The sequence below is a fragment of the Bombina bombina genome, chromosome 5 (genome assembly GCF_027579735.1).
Source record: "Bombina bombina isolate aBomBom1 chromosome 5, aBomBom1.pri, whole genome shotgun sequence".
Taxonomy (NCBI): Eukaryota; Metazoa; Chordata; class Amphibia; order Anura; family Bombinatoridae; genus Bombina; species Bombina bombina.
In genome coordinates this window covers 927,119,380-927,137,315 of record NC_069503.1, presented here as the reverse complement: position 1 = coordinate 927,137,315, position 17,936 = coordinate 927,119,380, and the positions used below count along the sequence as shown (strand labels likewise).

The window sequence follows — 17,936 nt, the reverse complement described above, 5'->3', positions numbered from 1 at the left end:
GGCTAAACAGGAAAGGGCAGACCCCGACTTTTGGCGCCAAAATAGAACCAATCACCTATGGTATTAGGGTATAAAGCTCCCAGAGACATACAGACCAGTATTGTCTTGAGAAAGGCCTAGGAGGGCCGAAACGCGTCGACATACTGGTGAGCAATTTTCTGATTTTATTATACCACATCTAGACGTTATTACACTATTGCACTTTATTTCACCCACAGATTAGGAGGAGGACTTTGGACCTACCCGCCACATTATTGTACTTTTTTTTTCTTCTGCATTTTTATATTCTACATTTTTTATATATTTTTTATATTCTGCATTCTTATAATCTCCTTCACGTCTACCACAGCTATTGGAGTTTATTTTGGAAGTTAATCATCTAGGATTTTTTTGAACGCACTTACCCACCATATTTTTTGAACACTTTGATATTTATTTGTGGATTAATTTTTTACAATTTTTGTGGAACACTTTTGCAATTTTTGTGGAACACTCTGATATATATATATATATATATTTTTTTTTTTTTTTTTTTTTTTTGGAACACTGTGATTTTCCAAAGAGACATTTTTTAAGAAACTATTTGAGAGACATAAATTTCTTCATTTTTTCAACAAATTTTATTTCCATTTTTACACAATTGGATTTCTCCTACACTTTTATTTATATTGTATTTCTATCACTTATACTTTTATACTGCATCTGTATTGTTGACATCTGTATTATTGACATTGTACTACGCCAATTTTGTCCATTTACATCACATCTGCTGTTTGTAAATATCTGTGCTTAAACTGCACTTTATAGACCATAATACTATGGTCTTAGACTGTTGTCGGAGCTAACGTAATATTTGTTCCAACACCACAGATATAGGTAACACTATATCCTTAAGACTTATATCTCATGGATCCATAGAGATTTTAGGAAGAATTTTAGAAGCTTTTTAATTTGTATGTATTATATTGTATTTTCATTGTATATTAACTGTAATAAATACATTCCATTTTTAACATATCCATATCTCACAGTCCTTTTAAGCTTCCCAGCGCTCACTATATCACACAATTGTAGTCACATCCCAAGTCCACTAGGGGACTTTTGCCAGTGAGCATAAGGCTGTAAAATACTAGCGCTCGGTCTACCACACATACGTTTTAAGATTCCCTATACACCTAGTTTGTATCCTGAGCAGCAGTAACAATTTTCACAATTATATTAAGATACCTAAGAGGGCTTTCACCAAAGGTTATATAACACATCAATTAACAACCCAATTCCTCTATCACATTCATATAACTTCTAAAGAGTCTTTCTCTAACCTTGTCTTAACTTTAGAGGAGATAATATGGATGCACTAGTGACACTAAGAAGAGATATTACATTTAATATCTCAACAACATTATCTGACACTCAGACAGATCCAGAAAGACTAGACATCACCTCTATTTTTAAAAATCTAGAAAAACTTCTCACATCAGAAGTCAGATATAAAGCTGAAATACCCTATTTGAAAAAATGTCTGGAACTAGAGATAATTCCCAAAGGCTTATATATTAAGAAAGACTGTGCATTCCAGCTAGTAGATCCACAATTTGCAAATAAATGGGCTGAGATTCTTCTAGACGCATCAAAACAACTAATTAGATTAATCATAGAATATAGAACGTCCCTAATCAAGAAATTAGACAACGAAATTAAAGATGATGAAGTCATGTTAAACAACATAGACCTAACAGACTCAGAATCAAAAGAACTTATAGAAAAGAAAGAAAGCCTGGTAAAAAGAATCACGAAAATTAGGGACGATATAATTACTAAGAAAACCAAGAAACTAAATAGAGAACTCAACATGAAAAAACAAAATGAGTCAAACCTCATAGAGATGGAGGAAACACAAAACAAAGATAATAAAAACATGATAGATCAAGGCACTGATCAGGAACAAAGCTACTATAATATAAAAAATAGAGATAATTGGTCAGAGACTAAGAAAAACTCAAGAGGAAACGGATACCCTTATGATGGACCTAACAACTTACATAGAGGGGACAGAGAAGAACACTTCCCACAAAGGAGGACATGGGGATATCGAGGCCCAAGAAGGGAGGAGATACCATTCGAAACAAGATACTGGCATAACCAAAATGAGAGAAGGTATCATACCCGCAAAGACAACTATGACTTGAGAGGATATGAACGGGAACCAAGATCGGAAGGGGAAAGATTTAACAGATACCCCAACCAGGAAAGAAGGACCTACCAGTCAAATTATAATATGAGAAGGTATAACACAAACTATAGATACAACAACCAAAAAAGAGATGGAGGGGCCTCCCCAATAAGGAACGGCTTTGAAAGGAGAATTTCATTCAACGACCATACACAGTACAACCATGATTATGGTAGAAGAAACAACTATGTCGATCATAGATCCAACTATGATCAATACACGCCTATGAATCATAGGAACACATATCGGAGACAAAGCTGGAGAGAAGACCCCCCCATGTATCATACAAATCATAGCGACATAAGACAAAGGAATGACTCTAAGGGAGAACAAAGACAAGGCACCCATATATCCCAACCTCATAAGGGTAACCAGAATCCAGGCAACATCACAAACCCAAACATGTCTACTGCTGACCAAGTTTTTTTAGGGGGAAGCCCCCAACCCCCCCGAGAGAAAGAGAGAATAACAATGAAGAGGAAGAACATAGAGCTAGAAGAGTCAAGAAGCCCAAACCAAAAAAGAAGACCCATCGAGGCAATAGAGGAGGTGCGAAATTAAGAAAGGCTAAAGAAAGAAAAGAAAGACAAAAGACTACATCATGCCACAGTAGTACCAGCAAAGAACCGACTATCCCAAAGAATAAGGGAATATATAATCTCAGTTCCAAACCATTGTCAGAGGAAGAAGTATCAGTACTATCATATGGTCTTAATTTTGCTCCAGCAAAAGGAATGGACAAATTCCAAACCTTTATAGGGATAAAGGAATTTGTAAGAAAGCTAACATTAAAGAGACATTTTTCAAGAACACCACTTGAAAGAAACATTATCCAGCAAAGGCAATCATCAGAGGATTACTACATACATACAGACCTCAAACCCAGATCAACTTACTATCCGGTAAGCAGCAAAGGCACAGCGATAGAAACCTTCGAGGCAAATGTATGCCGAGACATCAAAAACCTCAACTCAAGAAAGACAAAACAGATAAAACATAACCTAACAAGATCACAAATGGGAACTATAAGAAAACTCGAAAGAAACCACGAACTGATAATTAAGCCGGCAGACAAAGGCGGCGGAATTGTTTTAATGGATAAAGAAAGGTATGAGGAAGAATGTAAGAGAATTCTAGATGATGAGAAGACTTATGAAAAACTCCGAAATAACCCTGTGGATAGATACAAAACAGAATTGGAAGCTCTACTAACAGAAGCCAAAACACAGGGGATACTGAATGAAAAAGAATTTAACTACATCAAAGTATCACATCCGATCACTCCGGTCTTTTATCAATTACCCAAGATTCACAAGTCCCTAAAAAACCCGCCAGGAAGACCTATTATCTCGGGCATAGGGTCCCTGTCTAGCAACCTCTCGGAGTACGTTGATAGGAACCTACAAAAATATGTCACAAGGCTCCCATCGTACCTGAGGGATTCGACTCAAGTACTATCCACACTTGATAAGCTAATATGGGATGAAAACTACATACTAGCAACATGCGACGTTACATCGCTCTACACGTGCATCCCACATGAGGCAGGCTTAGAAGCAGTGAATTCTTTTCTACTAAAAGATCCTGAAGTACTTGATGGACAACGTATCTTCATACTAGAAAGCATAAAATACATCCTGAGTCACAACTATTTTTATAACAACAACACATTCTTTAGACAAATTTGCGGAACAGCAATGGGGACCAGGTTCGCGCCTAGCTACGCTAATTTATATATGGGCCATTGGGAACAAATATTCTGGGACTCATGCCCAGCAGGCGCGGACCTGGTTCTATACTCAAGATATATAGACGATATTCTTATCGTCTGGAAGGGGTCAATCGAAGATCTAATATATACCATTGACGTGATGAATAAAAATCAGAGAAATCTCAAGTTCACGTTTGAATATAGTTATAACAAAATAAACTTCCTTGATCTTACAATAGAGGTGAAAAACGGCAAGATTGAAACATCTACTTATTTCAAAAAAGTAGACTGTAACAACTACATTCACAGTATGAGTTGCCACCACCCCACCTGGAAGGCTAACATTCCAAAAGGACAAATTCTAAGGGTAAGAAAAAACTGTTCCAATCACAGCAAATGGGTTGAACAAGCAGATATACTAAAAGGAAGATTCCTAGAAAGGGGGTACAAGGAGGAAAATCTGGTGGAAAAGATAGAGGAAGTTGGCAAAACCGACAGAAACAGTCTGCTGAAGTACAAGACAAAAACGACAATAGGAGAAGAAGACAGTAGCATAAATGTACCGATGATAACAGAATATAGTTCTAACAGACATATACTCGAAAGAATCATCAGGAAACACTGGGTCATCCTAAAAGAAGATGATGTGATCGGCGAAAAACTGACACCTCAACCGAGATTTATATATAGAAAAACCGATAACCTAAAAGGCATACTGGCCCCGACTGTCCTGAAGAACAGAAGAAAGGCTATCACAAACTACCAGGGAAAAGCAATCAAAGGCTTCTTCCCGTGCCCGAACTGCAAGGCCTGTAGGAGTGGAGTCAAAACGAACAAATTCTTTGGACATAACAAGAGGGATGAACACAAGATACAAGACCTCATCAGGTGTCAAGATAAGGGAGTCATCTACATAATATTCTGCCCATGCGGCCTACAATATGTAGGACAAACTTCAAGAACACTAAAAGACAGAATAAGGGAGCATATATTATGCATTGAAAAACTGGATAAAGATACGCCACTGTATAGACACTTCTCCATAACCCATAAAGGTAATATAAAAGACTTTAAATTCTTCGGGATACAAAAGATAGAGAAAAACTGGCGAGGAGGAAACTACGAGAAGAAACTGCTATTCAATGGATCCAAATGGATCTTTACATTGGATTGCCTTTTCCCCAAGGGACTAAATCACAAAGAGGATCTGTCACACTTGCTGTCTTTACGAAAAGACTAGACAGCAAATGCTACTCCTTATAGATGATGCATAAAATGAATTTACCATTAAATATCCTTATCAAGCAAAAGCATACCAATAAAAGCATGTGTTTTCACACTAGCTGGATTGCACGCTCTAGATTGATAGAACAGAAGACAGAATCCGCCATATTAGGTCCCCAGATATTCATCAATAGATTGAAGAAATTGAGAAATAGGAGTCCTTTCCTTCTCCATTCTTCTCTGAGGAAAATATATAACTAACTAAACTCCCTTCCTAAGCACCTAGAATACAAAATACAATATACACCGGAGAGGTTCTCTCCCTGAAGTACACCAGCAAAAACCATTCTCTCCTCCATGTACAAACAATTTAAATAAAGACGTCCAAATTACTGCAGACAAGCGACTTTAACTATCAACATTCATTTATGCCAACTCCAATAGGTTTAACAACCTCTTTAAACTAATGTGAGACCTGACCCCCACACGCTTCCTAAAAAGCCTCTTTATTATATGCAAAACCCAATCCTCATTTCATATACTCTTTTACATCCACGGAACAAATTCTAAGTAAACCCCGCATTTTCAGCATGTGACTTATTCACACAAATTTCTATATTTGTGATATGCACATATATAACTTACAGTTTTAAATCCCTAGGTATTTGTGAAATACGCACCGATCATAGCACATACAATAATCAGCATCTACACATATACGTTAAGGCTGTTTTGTATATATGCATTAAAGAATCAAACACTGGCTTATATAGACACAATCAGGACAACGACGGACCCCTAACCCATTATATAGTCATGCAGGCCATATAGAAAGGGTCCAGACAAGACTAAGGTTCCAAATTAGTTAAACATCCGGCAATAGTACAACCGGATAAGAATAAATACACACTTCCGGTAAAAGCGAAACCGGAATTAGCGAGAGCGAAACCGGAAGTAGCGAAACCGGATGTTAAGCTACAGATAAAAGAACCGGAAGGGATAGTAAGTTAAACACCCCGGAAGTGGGGATATCAAAAATAAGATACACCGCCTGATATACATTACATTAGTAAGATAAGAGATGCCCCCAAACAATAACACATACAATATAAATAATAAACACGTATGAAGTGAATCAAATACAGATATCTTTTAAAACATAAGAGACAAAAAAAAAAAAAAAAAAAAAAACTACATTTCCCATGTAACACTGGGCTAAACAGGAAAGGGCAGACCCCGACTTTTGGCGCCAAAATAGAACCAATCACCTATGGTATTAGGGTATAAAGCTCCCAGAGACATACAGACCAGTATTGTCTTGAGAAAGGCCTAGGAGGGCCGAAACGCGTCGACATACTGGTGAGCAATTTTCTGATTTTATTATACCACATCTAGACGTTATTACACTATTGCACTTTATTTCACCCACAGATTAGGAGGAGGACTTTGGACCTACCCGCCACATTATTGTACTTTTTTTTTCTTCTGCATTTTTATATTCTACATTTTTTATATATTTTTTATATTCTGCATTCTTATAATCTCCTTCACGTCTACCACAGCTATTGGAGTTTATTTTGGAAGTTAATCATCTAGGATTTTTTTGAACGCACTTACCCACCATATTTTTTGAACACTTTGATATTTATTTGTGGATTAATTTTTTACAATTTTTGTGGAACACTTTTGCAATTTTTGTGGAACACTCTGATATATATATATATATATATTTTTTTTTTTTTTTTTTTTTTTTTTGGAACACTGTGATTTTCCAAAGAGACATTTTTTAAGAAACTATTTGAGAGACATAAATTTCTTCATTTTTTCAACAAATTTTATTTCCATTTTTACACAATTGGATTTCTCCTACACTTTTATTTATATTGTATTTCTATCACTTATACTTTTATACTGCATCTGTATTGTTGACATCTGTATTATTGACATTGTACTACGCCAATTTTGTCCATTTACATCACATCTGCTGTTTGTAAATATCTGTGCTTAAACTGCACTTTATAGACCATAATACTATGGTCTTAGACTGTTGTCGGAGCTAACGTAATATTTGTTCCAACACCACAGATATAGGTAACACTATATCCTTAAGACTTATATCTCATGGATCCATAGAGATTTTAGGAAGAATTTTAGAAGCTTTTTAATTTGTATGTATTATATTGTATTTTCATTGTATATTAACTGTAATAAATACATTCCATTTTTAACATATCCATATCTCACAGTCCTTTTAAGCTTCCCAGCGCTCACTATATCACACAATACTATGTCCACAGCCCAAGTATCTGGGACATCTCGTATCCACGCTTGAAGAACAAAGGAAAGTCTGCCCCCCACTTGATCCGACAGAGTCTTAATAAATAAAATAAGCCAGATTTTAAGTTAACTCCTTCATACCCATAAAGGAAGATTAACCCCTAAGTCTCCTGTCACATACGTTTTATGTGCCTGCACACTGCCTAAATAAAATCTTCTACTAAGGATTTAGCATGTCCCAAATAAATAATGCAGAGAAATCCTCCTAAGTGCAAGTCTCCAAGACCTAGAAGACTAAAGCACTTACCTGCAAATCCAGCTGTCCGGCAGGAAGACAGCTCACAAGGCGTGAAAGGACACATACTCCTTACAGAGATCTGTAGAAAAAGAAAGAACAGAGTAACCAACTCTGGCTTTCTATACCAAGGGCAGCAAATATGTTAGAAATCTGAGCAAGGACCACATCACTACTTTTTAATTGCTTAAAAGCCACCACTACTGTTACTCAAGAGATTGACGTGGACACAGCTAAACCCAAATCCTTGCTTGCAGGGAAAAGTACCCCCAAAAAAAGGAATCAATATCCCAAACTTCACCTCCTCCATTGACAGAGGCAAAGAGAATGACCGGGGGTTATGGGTAAGGGAAGTGACATTAACAGCTTTGCTGTGGCGCTCTTTGCCTCCTCCTGCTCACCAGCAGTGAATATCCCACTAGTAATTGGAATTACATTTTGGACTCTCCATGTCTTAGGAAAGAAATTATTTTAATGCTTAAGAAACTAAGTACCTTCATTTTCGTTTAAGAGTACTAGTGAAGCATGGCAAAGTAGGGTACCATATTTCTAATACCTTTACTAATTTCAAGCAAATGCAGGTAAAAGTATAATAACATCTTATAATAATTTCTGATTTTATGTAAAGAGAAATGAGAGTCCCATCCTGTCTCCTCAGACACTGATTCCTGTCCTGTTCTACACCTATGAACAATGTATGTTACAAATTGCAATGGGCGAATGAGTTTATATTCGAATTTGAATGTTAGAACAAATGTCATTGTAGAAATTCAATTTACATAATTAAATGCTGATAAGAACGAATATTCTTAAAAATTCTATAATAGAATGTTATTTACAGTTTTGAAATGTCACTTTCGATTTTGAATGTTCATAATTAGATCGAATGTCCACATTCGGAATTTCGAATGTAACATTTGATTTAACAAATACTATTAAAATGTTCAATAGTTCATGTTCAGGGGATTTAGAAAAACTGATACATAATAGATTCAAATATATCAATTTGGATGTTTCTATTTTGAATATTGCATAATTCGAATATTACATTTAAAGAAAGCATTAGAAATACTATTACAAATATATAAATTCAAATTTTTCAAATTCGAATATTGCATAGTTCGAATCAAATTATTAGAAAGATTTGAATTTAATTTTACATTTAAAGAAAGCATTAGAAATACTATTACATTAAAAGAATGTTAGAATGTCGTACAAACATTCAAAATTCGAAACAAACGAACATGTTAAAATTAGTTTGATTGCCAAATGCTAGTTACAATCCCAGTACCCACTATCCCAAACATACAGATAATAAAAAAAAAAGGAAATAAAAATGAAGCAGGAGAATCTCTGTTCACCGGCCTGCCCAGATGTCAGTGAGGAAAGAAAAAGCAGAGGATTTAGGGAGAGACTTTTTGATATATATATATCTGTGCACTCTCACCATCTGTCTCCAACCACCAGGGTGCTGTGAGAATATTTCAATAGTTTCAAACAGATTAAGCACTCACTGGACTTCAGCCATCTGTATAATAATACACTTTTATTTGTGACGTTTTGGGACACAAAACAGTCCCTTCCTCTGACAAACAACAATGCAAAGTGGCAAACTTATAAAGGTGAATAAAACCCTCCCCTGTGTTCCCAGCCAATCTGGGCTATCTCCGTGTTAAGACAGTAGTCATATCAACCTATCAGGTCATTTTGACCTCAGCTCTTTATCCTATCAGGAGGCTTGTTTCTCCTGTCTTAACACGCAGATAGCCCAGATTGGCTGGGAACACAGGGGAGGGTTTTATTCACCTTTATAAGTTTGCCACTTTGCATTGTTGTTTGTCAGAGGAAGGGACTGTTTTGTGTCCCAAAACGTCACAAATAAAAGTGTATTATTATACAGATGGCTGAAGTCCAGTGAGTGCTTAATTTGTTTGAAACTATATATATATATATATATATATATATATACATATATATATATATATATATATATATATATATATATATATATATATATATATATATATATATAAGCTCCAAACAGTGTGCACTCCAGACCAATAACAAACAGCAGTCTTGGGTGCAGACAACCTTATCACAATATCCTCCAAACAAAGCGCACTCCAAAGGACTTATCATGTAAGCAAATAATCACTTTAATAAGCGTGAACGTTTTCGGGTAAACAAACCCGTCCTCAGACAAACAGTGGCCTAGATTTAGAGTTTGGCGTTAGCCGTCAAAAGCAGCATTAAGGGGTCCTAACGCTGCTTTTTACCGCCCGCTGGTATTTAGAGTCAACCAGGAAAGGGTCTACCGCTCACTTCCTTTCCGCGACTCCAAGCTACCGCAGATCCCCTTACGTCAATTGCGTATCCTATCTTTTCAATGGGATTTGCCTAACGCTGGTATTTGGAGTCTTGGAACAAGTGAGCGTAGAGCCTCTACCGACAAGACTCCTACCGCCTGAAAAAGTCAGTAGTTAAGAGCTTTATGGGCTAACGCCGGAATATAAAGCTCCTAACTACTGTGCTATAAAGTACACTAACAACCAAAAACTACCTATGTACCCCTAAACCGAGCCCCCCCCCCCCAAATCGCCAACCCTCTAATAAATTTTTTTAACCCCTAATCTGCCGACCGGGCAATGCCGCAACTTACATTATAGCTATTAACCCCTAACATCGCCGACACCTATATTTTATTTATTAACCCCTAATCTGCCCCCCCCCAACGTCGCCGCTACCTAACTACACTTATTAACCCCTAATCTGCTGACCGGACCTCGCCGCCACTATAATAAATGTATTAACCCCTAAACCACCACACTCCCGCCTCGCAAACACTATAATAAATTGTATTAACCCCTAATCTGCCCTCCCTAACATCGCCGCCACCTACCTATAATTATTAACCCCTAATCTCCCGCCCGCAACGTTGCCGCTACTATAATAAAGTTATTAACCCCTAAACCTAACTCTAACCCTAATACCCCCCTAACTTAAATATAATTTTAATTAAACGAAATAATATTACTATAATTTAAAAAATTATTCATATTTAAAACTAAATACTTACCTAGAATATAAACCCAAATATAGCTACAATATAACTAATTGTTACATTGTAGCTATTTTAGGATTTATATTTATTTTACAGGCAACTTTGTATTTATTTTAACTATGTACAATAGCTATTAAATAGTTAATAACTATTTAATAGCTACCTAGTTAAAATAAGTACAAAATTACCTGTAAAATAAATCCTAACCTAAGTTACAAATACACATAACACTACACTATCAATAAATTAATTAAATAAATTACCTACATTTAGCTAAACTAAAATACAATTAAATAAACTAATCTATAATACCAAAAAAACCCCACTAAATTACAAAAAATAAAAAAATATTCCAAGAAGTTTAAACTAATTACACCTAATCTAAGCCCCCTAATAAAATAAAAAATCCCCCAAAATAAAAAAATGCCCTACCCTATTCTAAATTACAAAAGTAATCAGCTCTTTTACAAGCCCTTAAAAGGGCTGTTTGCGGGGAATTGCCCCAAAGTAATCAGCTCTTTTACCTGTAAAAAAAAATGCAACCCCCCCCAACATTAAAACCCACCACCCACATACGCCTACTCTAACCCACCCAAACCTCCCATAAAAAACCTAACGCTAACCCCCTGAAGATCTCCCTACCTTGAGTCGTCTTCACCCAACCGGGCCCGAAATCTTCATCCAAGGTGCGCAGAGAAGGTCCTTCATCCGGTAGAAGTCTTAATCCAGGCGGCGTCTTCAATCTTCATCCATCCGGAGCGGAGCGGAGCCATCTTCAAAGGAGCCGACGCGGAGCCATCCTCTTCAACCGACGACTGAACGACGAATGAAGGTTCCTTTAAGGGACGTCATCCAAGATGGCGTCCCTTCAATTCCGATTGGCTGATAAGAACAGCCAATAGAATACGAGCTCAATACGATTGGCTGATTGCATCAGCCAATCGGATTGAACTTCAATCTGATTGGTTGATTGAATCAGCCAATCAGATTTTTCCTACCTTAATTCTGATTGGCTGATAGAATCCTATCTAAATTACTTTTGTAATTTAGAATAGGGTAGGGCATTTTTTTATTTTGGGGGGATTTTTTATTTTATTAGGGGGCTTAGATTAGGTGTAATTAGTTTAAACTTCTTATAATATTTTTTTATATTTTGTAATTTAGTGTTTTGTTTTTTTGTTGTATTATAGATTAGTTTATTTAATTGTATTTTAGTTTAGCTAATTGTAGGTAATTTATTTAATTAATTTAATGATAGTGTAGTGTTAGGTGTATTTGTAACTTAGGTTAGGATTTATTTTACAGGTAATTTTGTACTTATTTTAACTAGGTAGCTATTAAAAAGTTATTAACTATTTACTAGCTATTGTACATACTGTAGTTAAAATAAATACAAAGTTGCCTGTAAAATAAATATAAATTCTAAAATAGCTACAATGTAATTATTAGTTATATTGTAGCTATCTTAGGGTTTATTTTATAGGTAAGTATTTAGTTTTAAATAGGAATAATTTATTTAATAATAGGAATATTATTTAGTTTAATTTAAATTATATTTAAGTTAGGGGGGTGTTAGGGTTAGACTTAGGTTTAGGGGTTAATAACTTTATTATAGTAGCGGCGACGTTGCGGACGGGAGATTAGGGGTTAATAATTGTAGGTAGGTGGCGGCGATGTTAGAGAGGGCAGATTAGGGGTTAATAAAATTTATTATAGTGTTTGCGAGGCGGGAGTGCAGCGGTTTAGGGGTTAATACATTTATTATAGTGGCGGCGAGGTCCGGTAGGCAGATTAGGGGTTAATAAGTGTAGGTAAGGTAGCAGCGACATTGGGGGGGCAGATTAGGGGGTAATAAATATAATATAGGTGTTGGCGATGTTAGGGGCAGCAGATTAGGGGTTCATAGAGATAATTTAGGTTGCGGCGGTGTCTGGAGCGGCAGATTAGGGGTTAATAATATAATGCAGGTGTCAGCGATAGCGGGGGCGGCAGATTAGGGGTTAATAAGTGTAAGGTTAGGGGTGTTTAGAATCGGGGTTCATGTTAGGGTGTTAGGTGCAGACTTAGAGAGTGTTTCCCCATAGGAAACAATGGGGCTGCGCTAGGAGCTGAACGCTGCTTTTTTGCAGGTGTTAGGTTTTTTTCCAGCCAGCTCAGCCCCATTGTATCCTAGGGGGATATCGTGCACAAGCACGTTTTTCCAGCTTACCGCTACCGTAGGCAACGCTGGTATTGAGAGTTGAAGGAAAGGTAAATTCTGCTCAACGCTCCCTTTTCTGAGCCTAACGCAGCCACTCAGACAACTCTAAATACCAGCGTTGTCTTAAGGGTGCGCTGGGAAAAAAGCAGCGTTAGCTACACGGGTCTTTACCGACAAAACTCTAAATCTAGGCGAGCGTTTGTCTGAGGACGGGTTTGTTTACCCGAAAACATTCACGCTTATTAAATTGATTATTTGCTTACATGATAAGTCCTTTGGAGTGCGCATAATATATATGTTATGATCCTATTGATCAGATTGAGATAACATATCCTTTATAATGAATACATTTAACTCGTTATTTCCATTTCATACCTGGTGATTCACTTTCTGCCCAGAGAGCAGCTGATCCAGACAGTGTCCTCTGTAATTGACCACTATGTCCTATTTTTGATTGCAGATAACTGATTAAAAAAGGAATTGGTTGCTCTGGAGTCTCTGTTATCAGCTTGGTCATTAATTCCTAGAAAGAATATAAAAATATATGTTATTGACATCCCATATGCATTTTATTTATGTATTAAATTACCATTACAGAAAAAGAGATCATTTTGCCAGCCAGGTGGCAGTATGGAGTAGCTGTGCGGGGGCAGTTTAATACAATACAATATATTATAACATTTCCTGTTATTAATAAAATTTATCTAAGTTATCCAAAGAGTAAAGCAATTGCCTTATTTAAAATAAATGGATTTAATAATTTGTCAACCAGAGATCGAAAGAACGTAATATTAACCATGTTTATCTTAATATTAGTCAATGAAATCAGCTGGGTGGTTATAACCATTATTTAGCTCCTGGGGAGAACACTGGCAGGATTATCAATATCAATACTTTTGTTATTACAAAAAAAATAATCTTTTTAGTAAAACATTACTACTCAATCAAATATTAAGAAAGTATTGTCTTTACCATATCACTGTTTCATAATTGAAAGATGTTATAAATGACGGACATGTACGTTACACATCAGTAGGACCAATAACCAGCAAGAAAGTTACACTTTTCTTTCTATATTATATTTCAGAATAACTCAGAACACGTTTTCAGCAACTGTAGTACACAACCACACAACCAGTACACGACTTCCATTGCATCAATGTAGACTTGTTATGTTAATGTGTCAGATAGTTCAAAGACTCTTAGTGGATCAGCTTGGTAGCATAGCATTGTAAATAGAGTGGTTTGATGTAATGAAGAGATCTTTTAATTATTGCCCCTATACGAAAAACTATATAATTAATAGCAGGGTAGGCCCTATTTTTCATATGAGGGGCTATCAAAATACATTTACAAATACTACTGATGGAAAAAAAAAGAAAAGAAAGAAGCTATACATCTAAATGAATTACCTTTTTGATAGATATTTGCTATTGTTTTTCATGTACTACCCAGAAATATTGAGGGCAAAATGGTTTGTACCATTGTCCATACAGAAGATTTCACCTAATTTTTGCCTCCTACATCACAACCAATACATATTTTCTGCTTCAAAAAGAAAACTGCTATTATCAAATTATTAAAATAAAATCCTCCCAGATTCCTAGCTATAAAGCTAGAAAAGTTGTGGGTCGCATAAAATGCATTGGAGGGCCCATAGTGAACCTTGGGAAAATCCTATTTTGTTGCTATTTAGATTTGTCAAGCAGTTAGTAGCAGCAAAAGTGCTAACGACAAAAAATTACAATAAAATTCTGAAACTGTAGTGATAGAAGTCTTTAAGATACAGCCAGACACCCTGATTTGTAACAAATTGTTAAAATAAGTCAATTTTATTGGTATTATTTGCAGAAGATATTTTACTGGATTTCTTTTTAGTTAATATTTTAGAAGGTACATACTGCTGTTTTCCTCTAAAATAAAATAAGCTGCAAAATTGAAAATTGCAGAGGAGTAACTCATACTGGACCAGATTATAAGTGGGGCGCTAAATATGCTTTTTTTCTTGCAAGCTAATACTGCTGAAAGTAAACTTTTACTGCAGGTGGGTTAGCACATGTATTACAAGTTGAAAGTAAAAAGTTATTAACTTTGGGGGCGTTTCTAGTCCGCTGTCATGGCTCGCAGCATTTTTTACTCTGGCAAGCATAAATACCGATAAGCCACCGGATATCAGCCTTCTCTCTAGTCATCTAGGATTGTAATGTACAAAATATAATACCTTAACACTACAAGCAATGATTACTACCAATCTTTTGTGTATATGTAATGTGGAAATCTGGACCTCTTGAGAAGGCCCCAACACCCCTCCCCCTGGTAACGGGGTAATAAGAGAGCCATCAGTGCTCTGACTACATCATTATAGAGATTACAGATTCACTGCAAATAACATATTTACTAGCCGTGGGGGAGATCTATTATAATGTTCAAGCAATCCTGAAGGGCTTGGAAAACACGTTTTGTAAGAAGTTGGGTAACTTGGTTCTATTATTACAGTCTGGTGGGCATACAGACAGACAGACCCTCACTGATATATGTGCTTTACTCGGAGACTACACAGGCATTTCGGATAAGCTCTGTGTTAGAGCAGATGCCGAATATCAGTTTACCTTTAGCGACCTTGTAGAGAAAGGACCCACATGAATCACTATTGTACATTGAGGTCAGCAAAGGTTCCTCTATTCTATAATTCTCAATCCAGGAGATGCGGATGACCTCCGGGAGCGAGACATGGGACATCTATGTGCAGGGAAAAAGGGCCATGTAGAGAATGCTCTGCAGTCTGCAGTTACACATCCATGTATGTGCAGTGACTCGCCGGACACCCCAGCTCACAAGCATACTTCACTGGGATTTTCTTTGTAGTTTACTCGGTGGACTACGAAAGAGAGAGCTTCAGAACCTTTTCTGTAGGGTTAACCTATGGAGGGTTATTTTCATCACAAGCCCACATCCCAAGAGACAAATCCCTGACAATTGCCCGAAGGTTTGACAACACCAAGTTAACTATAACAGTATGTTGTAATACTAGGGAGGGGATAAATGTTGGACATATTTCCTAACTTTCTCCTCAGGCGTACCCCTTTAACCTGGTACTTTTTATTCTGCTAATTTTTGCTCTGACCAATGGTGACTACTATGAAGGCCTCCAACCAGATGATTTGCTGTCAGTAATATAGTATCTTTAGCTTAACAAGTCTTTGAAGATGCCTATTGTTAAATTATATTTTGTCACAGAATTGGTAATCCCCTCTCCGTCCTTATAAGGGTACTGTTTGGGAACGACTATTGGGATAATTGATTTGTCTTATTTACAGAATTTAGCCTTCAGTATTGTTAACCCATACATCATTAAACTACAAACCCCTTAATAAGACAGAGGTAGTTCTAACCTCCATATTTTTCATTGCTTCAGCTAATAGACACTTACTTAAGGTCTCCAGACATTCCTACTGTACACTACTAATATTTATTTATAACATGTAAATGTTCTGGCTCTCCCATGAGAGGTAACTTTATCTTTCATACTACAAGTATATTCTATCTTTTCCACAATGGTTGTTATATAGCAAATCACCCTAATGCTCTTAGCCCCTTATCTAAGCAATAGGAGAATACTAAGCATTGCAAATGTGTGATTATGTTTGATTACTTGTATCTCACTATATAATGTTCTTATGGGGGTCTAGGATATGTATCCTCTGAAAGTAACAGCGCAACTTTTTAAATAACGGTTTTATATATTTCACTGTTAGTTGTCCTTCTAATCACTTATGGTGCTATTTCATATAAGGACTTGTTTTATATCATAAATTATGCTTACCTGATTATTTTATTTCCATCGTGGGGAGTCCACGGCTTCATTCATTACTTTTAGGAATTAAGAACCTGGCCACCAGGAGGAGGCAAAGACACCCCAGCCAAAGGCTTAAATACCTCCCCCACTCCCCTCATCCCCCAGTCATTCTGCCGAGGGAACAAGGAACAATAGGAGAAATATCAGGGCATAAATGGTGCCAGAAGATAAATTAAATTTAGGTCTGCCCACCGGAGTTACGGGCGGGAGCCGTGGACTCTCCTCCCCATGATGGAAATAAAATTATCAGGTAAGCATAATTTATGTTTTCCATCTAAAGGGGAGATGAGTCCATTGCTTTATTCATTACTTTTGGGAAACATATACCCAAGCATTAGAGGACACTGAATGAAACTGGGAAGGGTAAAAGGTGGACCCTAATCTCAGGGCACCACAGCCTGTAGAACCTTTCTCCCAAAAACAGCTTCCGCAGAAGTAAAAACGTCAAATTTGTAAAAGTTTGTAAAAGTGTGTAAGGAGGACCAGATAGCCGCCTTACAAATCTGCTCCACAGAGGCCTCATTCTTGAAGGCCCAAGACAAAGCCACAGCTTTAGTTGAATGAGCCGTAATACTCTGAGGAGGCTTATGTCCCGCTGTCTCAAAGGCAAAGCGAATCAAGCTCCTCAACCAAAAGGACAAAGAAGTAGAGGAGGCCCTCTGCCCCTTGCGCTTTCCTGAATAAACCACAAAAAGAGATGTAGACTGTCTGAAATCCTTCGTAGCCTGAAGATAGAACTTTAAGGCCCGAACCACATCCAGATTATGAAGTAACCGCTCCTTAGAAGAAGAAGGATTAGGACACAAAGAAGGAACAATTATTTCCTGATTGATGTTACGGTTAGACACCACCTTGGGAAGAAACCCCAAACCTATACGAAGAACAGCCTTATCCACATGATGCAAAAGCTAACAGGAAGAGAACCTTGCAGGACAGAATTTTAATGTCAATAGAATGTATAGGCTCAAACGGAACCCTCTGCAATACCTTAAGGACCAAGTTTAAGACTGCCTAAAGACAGGCCTGATTCTAGACAGAACCTGAACAAAGGATTGAATGTCAGGGAGCTCAGTGAGTCT

General features: G+C 36.8%; 1 protein-coding gene across 1 annotated transcript in view; it reads right to left on the bottom strand.

Annotated features, from left to right (window-relative positions):
* C5H8orf34 (chromosome 5 C8orf34 homolog) overlaps positions 1-16,399 on the bottom strand; it is a 603,345-nt gene extending 586,946 nt beyond the window's left edge. The window contains exons 1-2 of the mRNA XM_053715893.1: positions 16,394-16,399; positions 13,377-13,524 (exon numbers count right to left, since the gene is read on the bottom strand). Of these exons, the coding sequence (XP_053571868.1) occupies positions 13,377-13,524; positions 16,394-16,399 (154 nt within the window). The remainder of the gene's footprint in view (positions 1-13,376; positions 13,525-16,393) is intronic.
* Between the last annotated feature and the right edge of the window lie 1,537 nt (positions 16,400-17,936).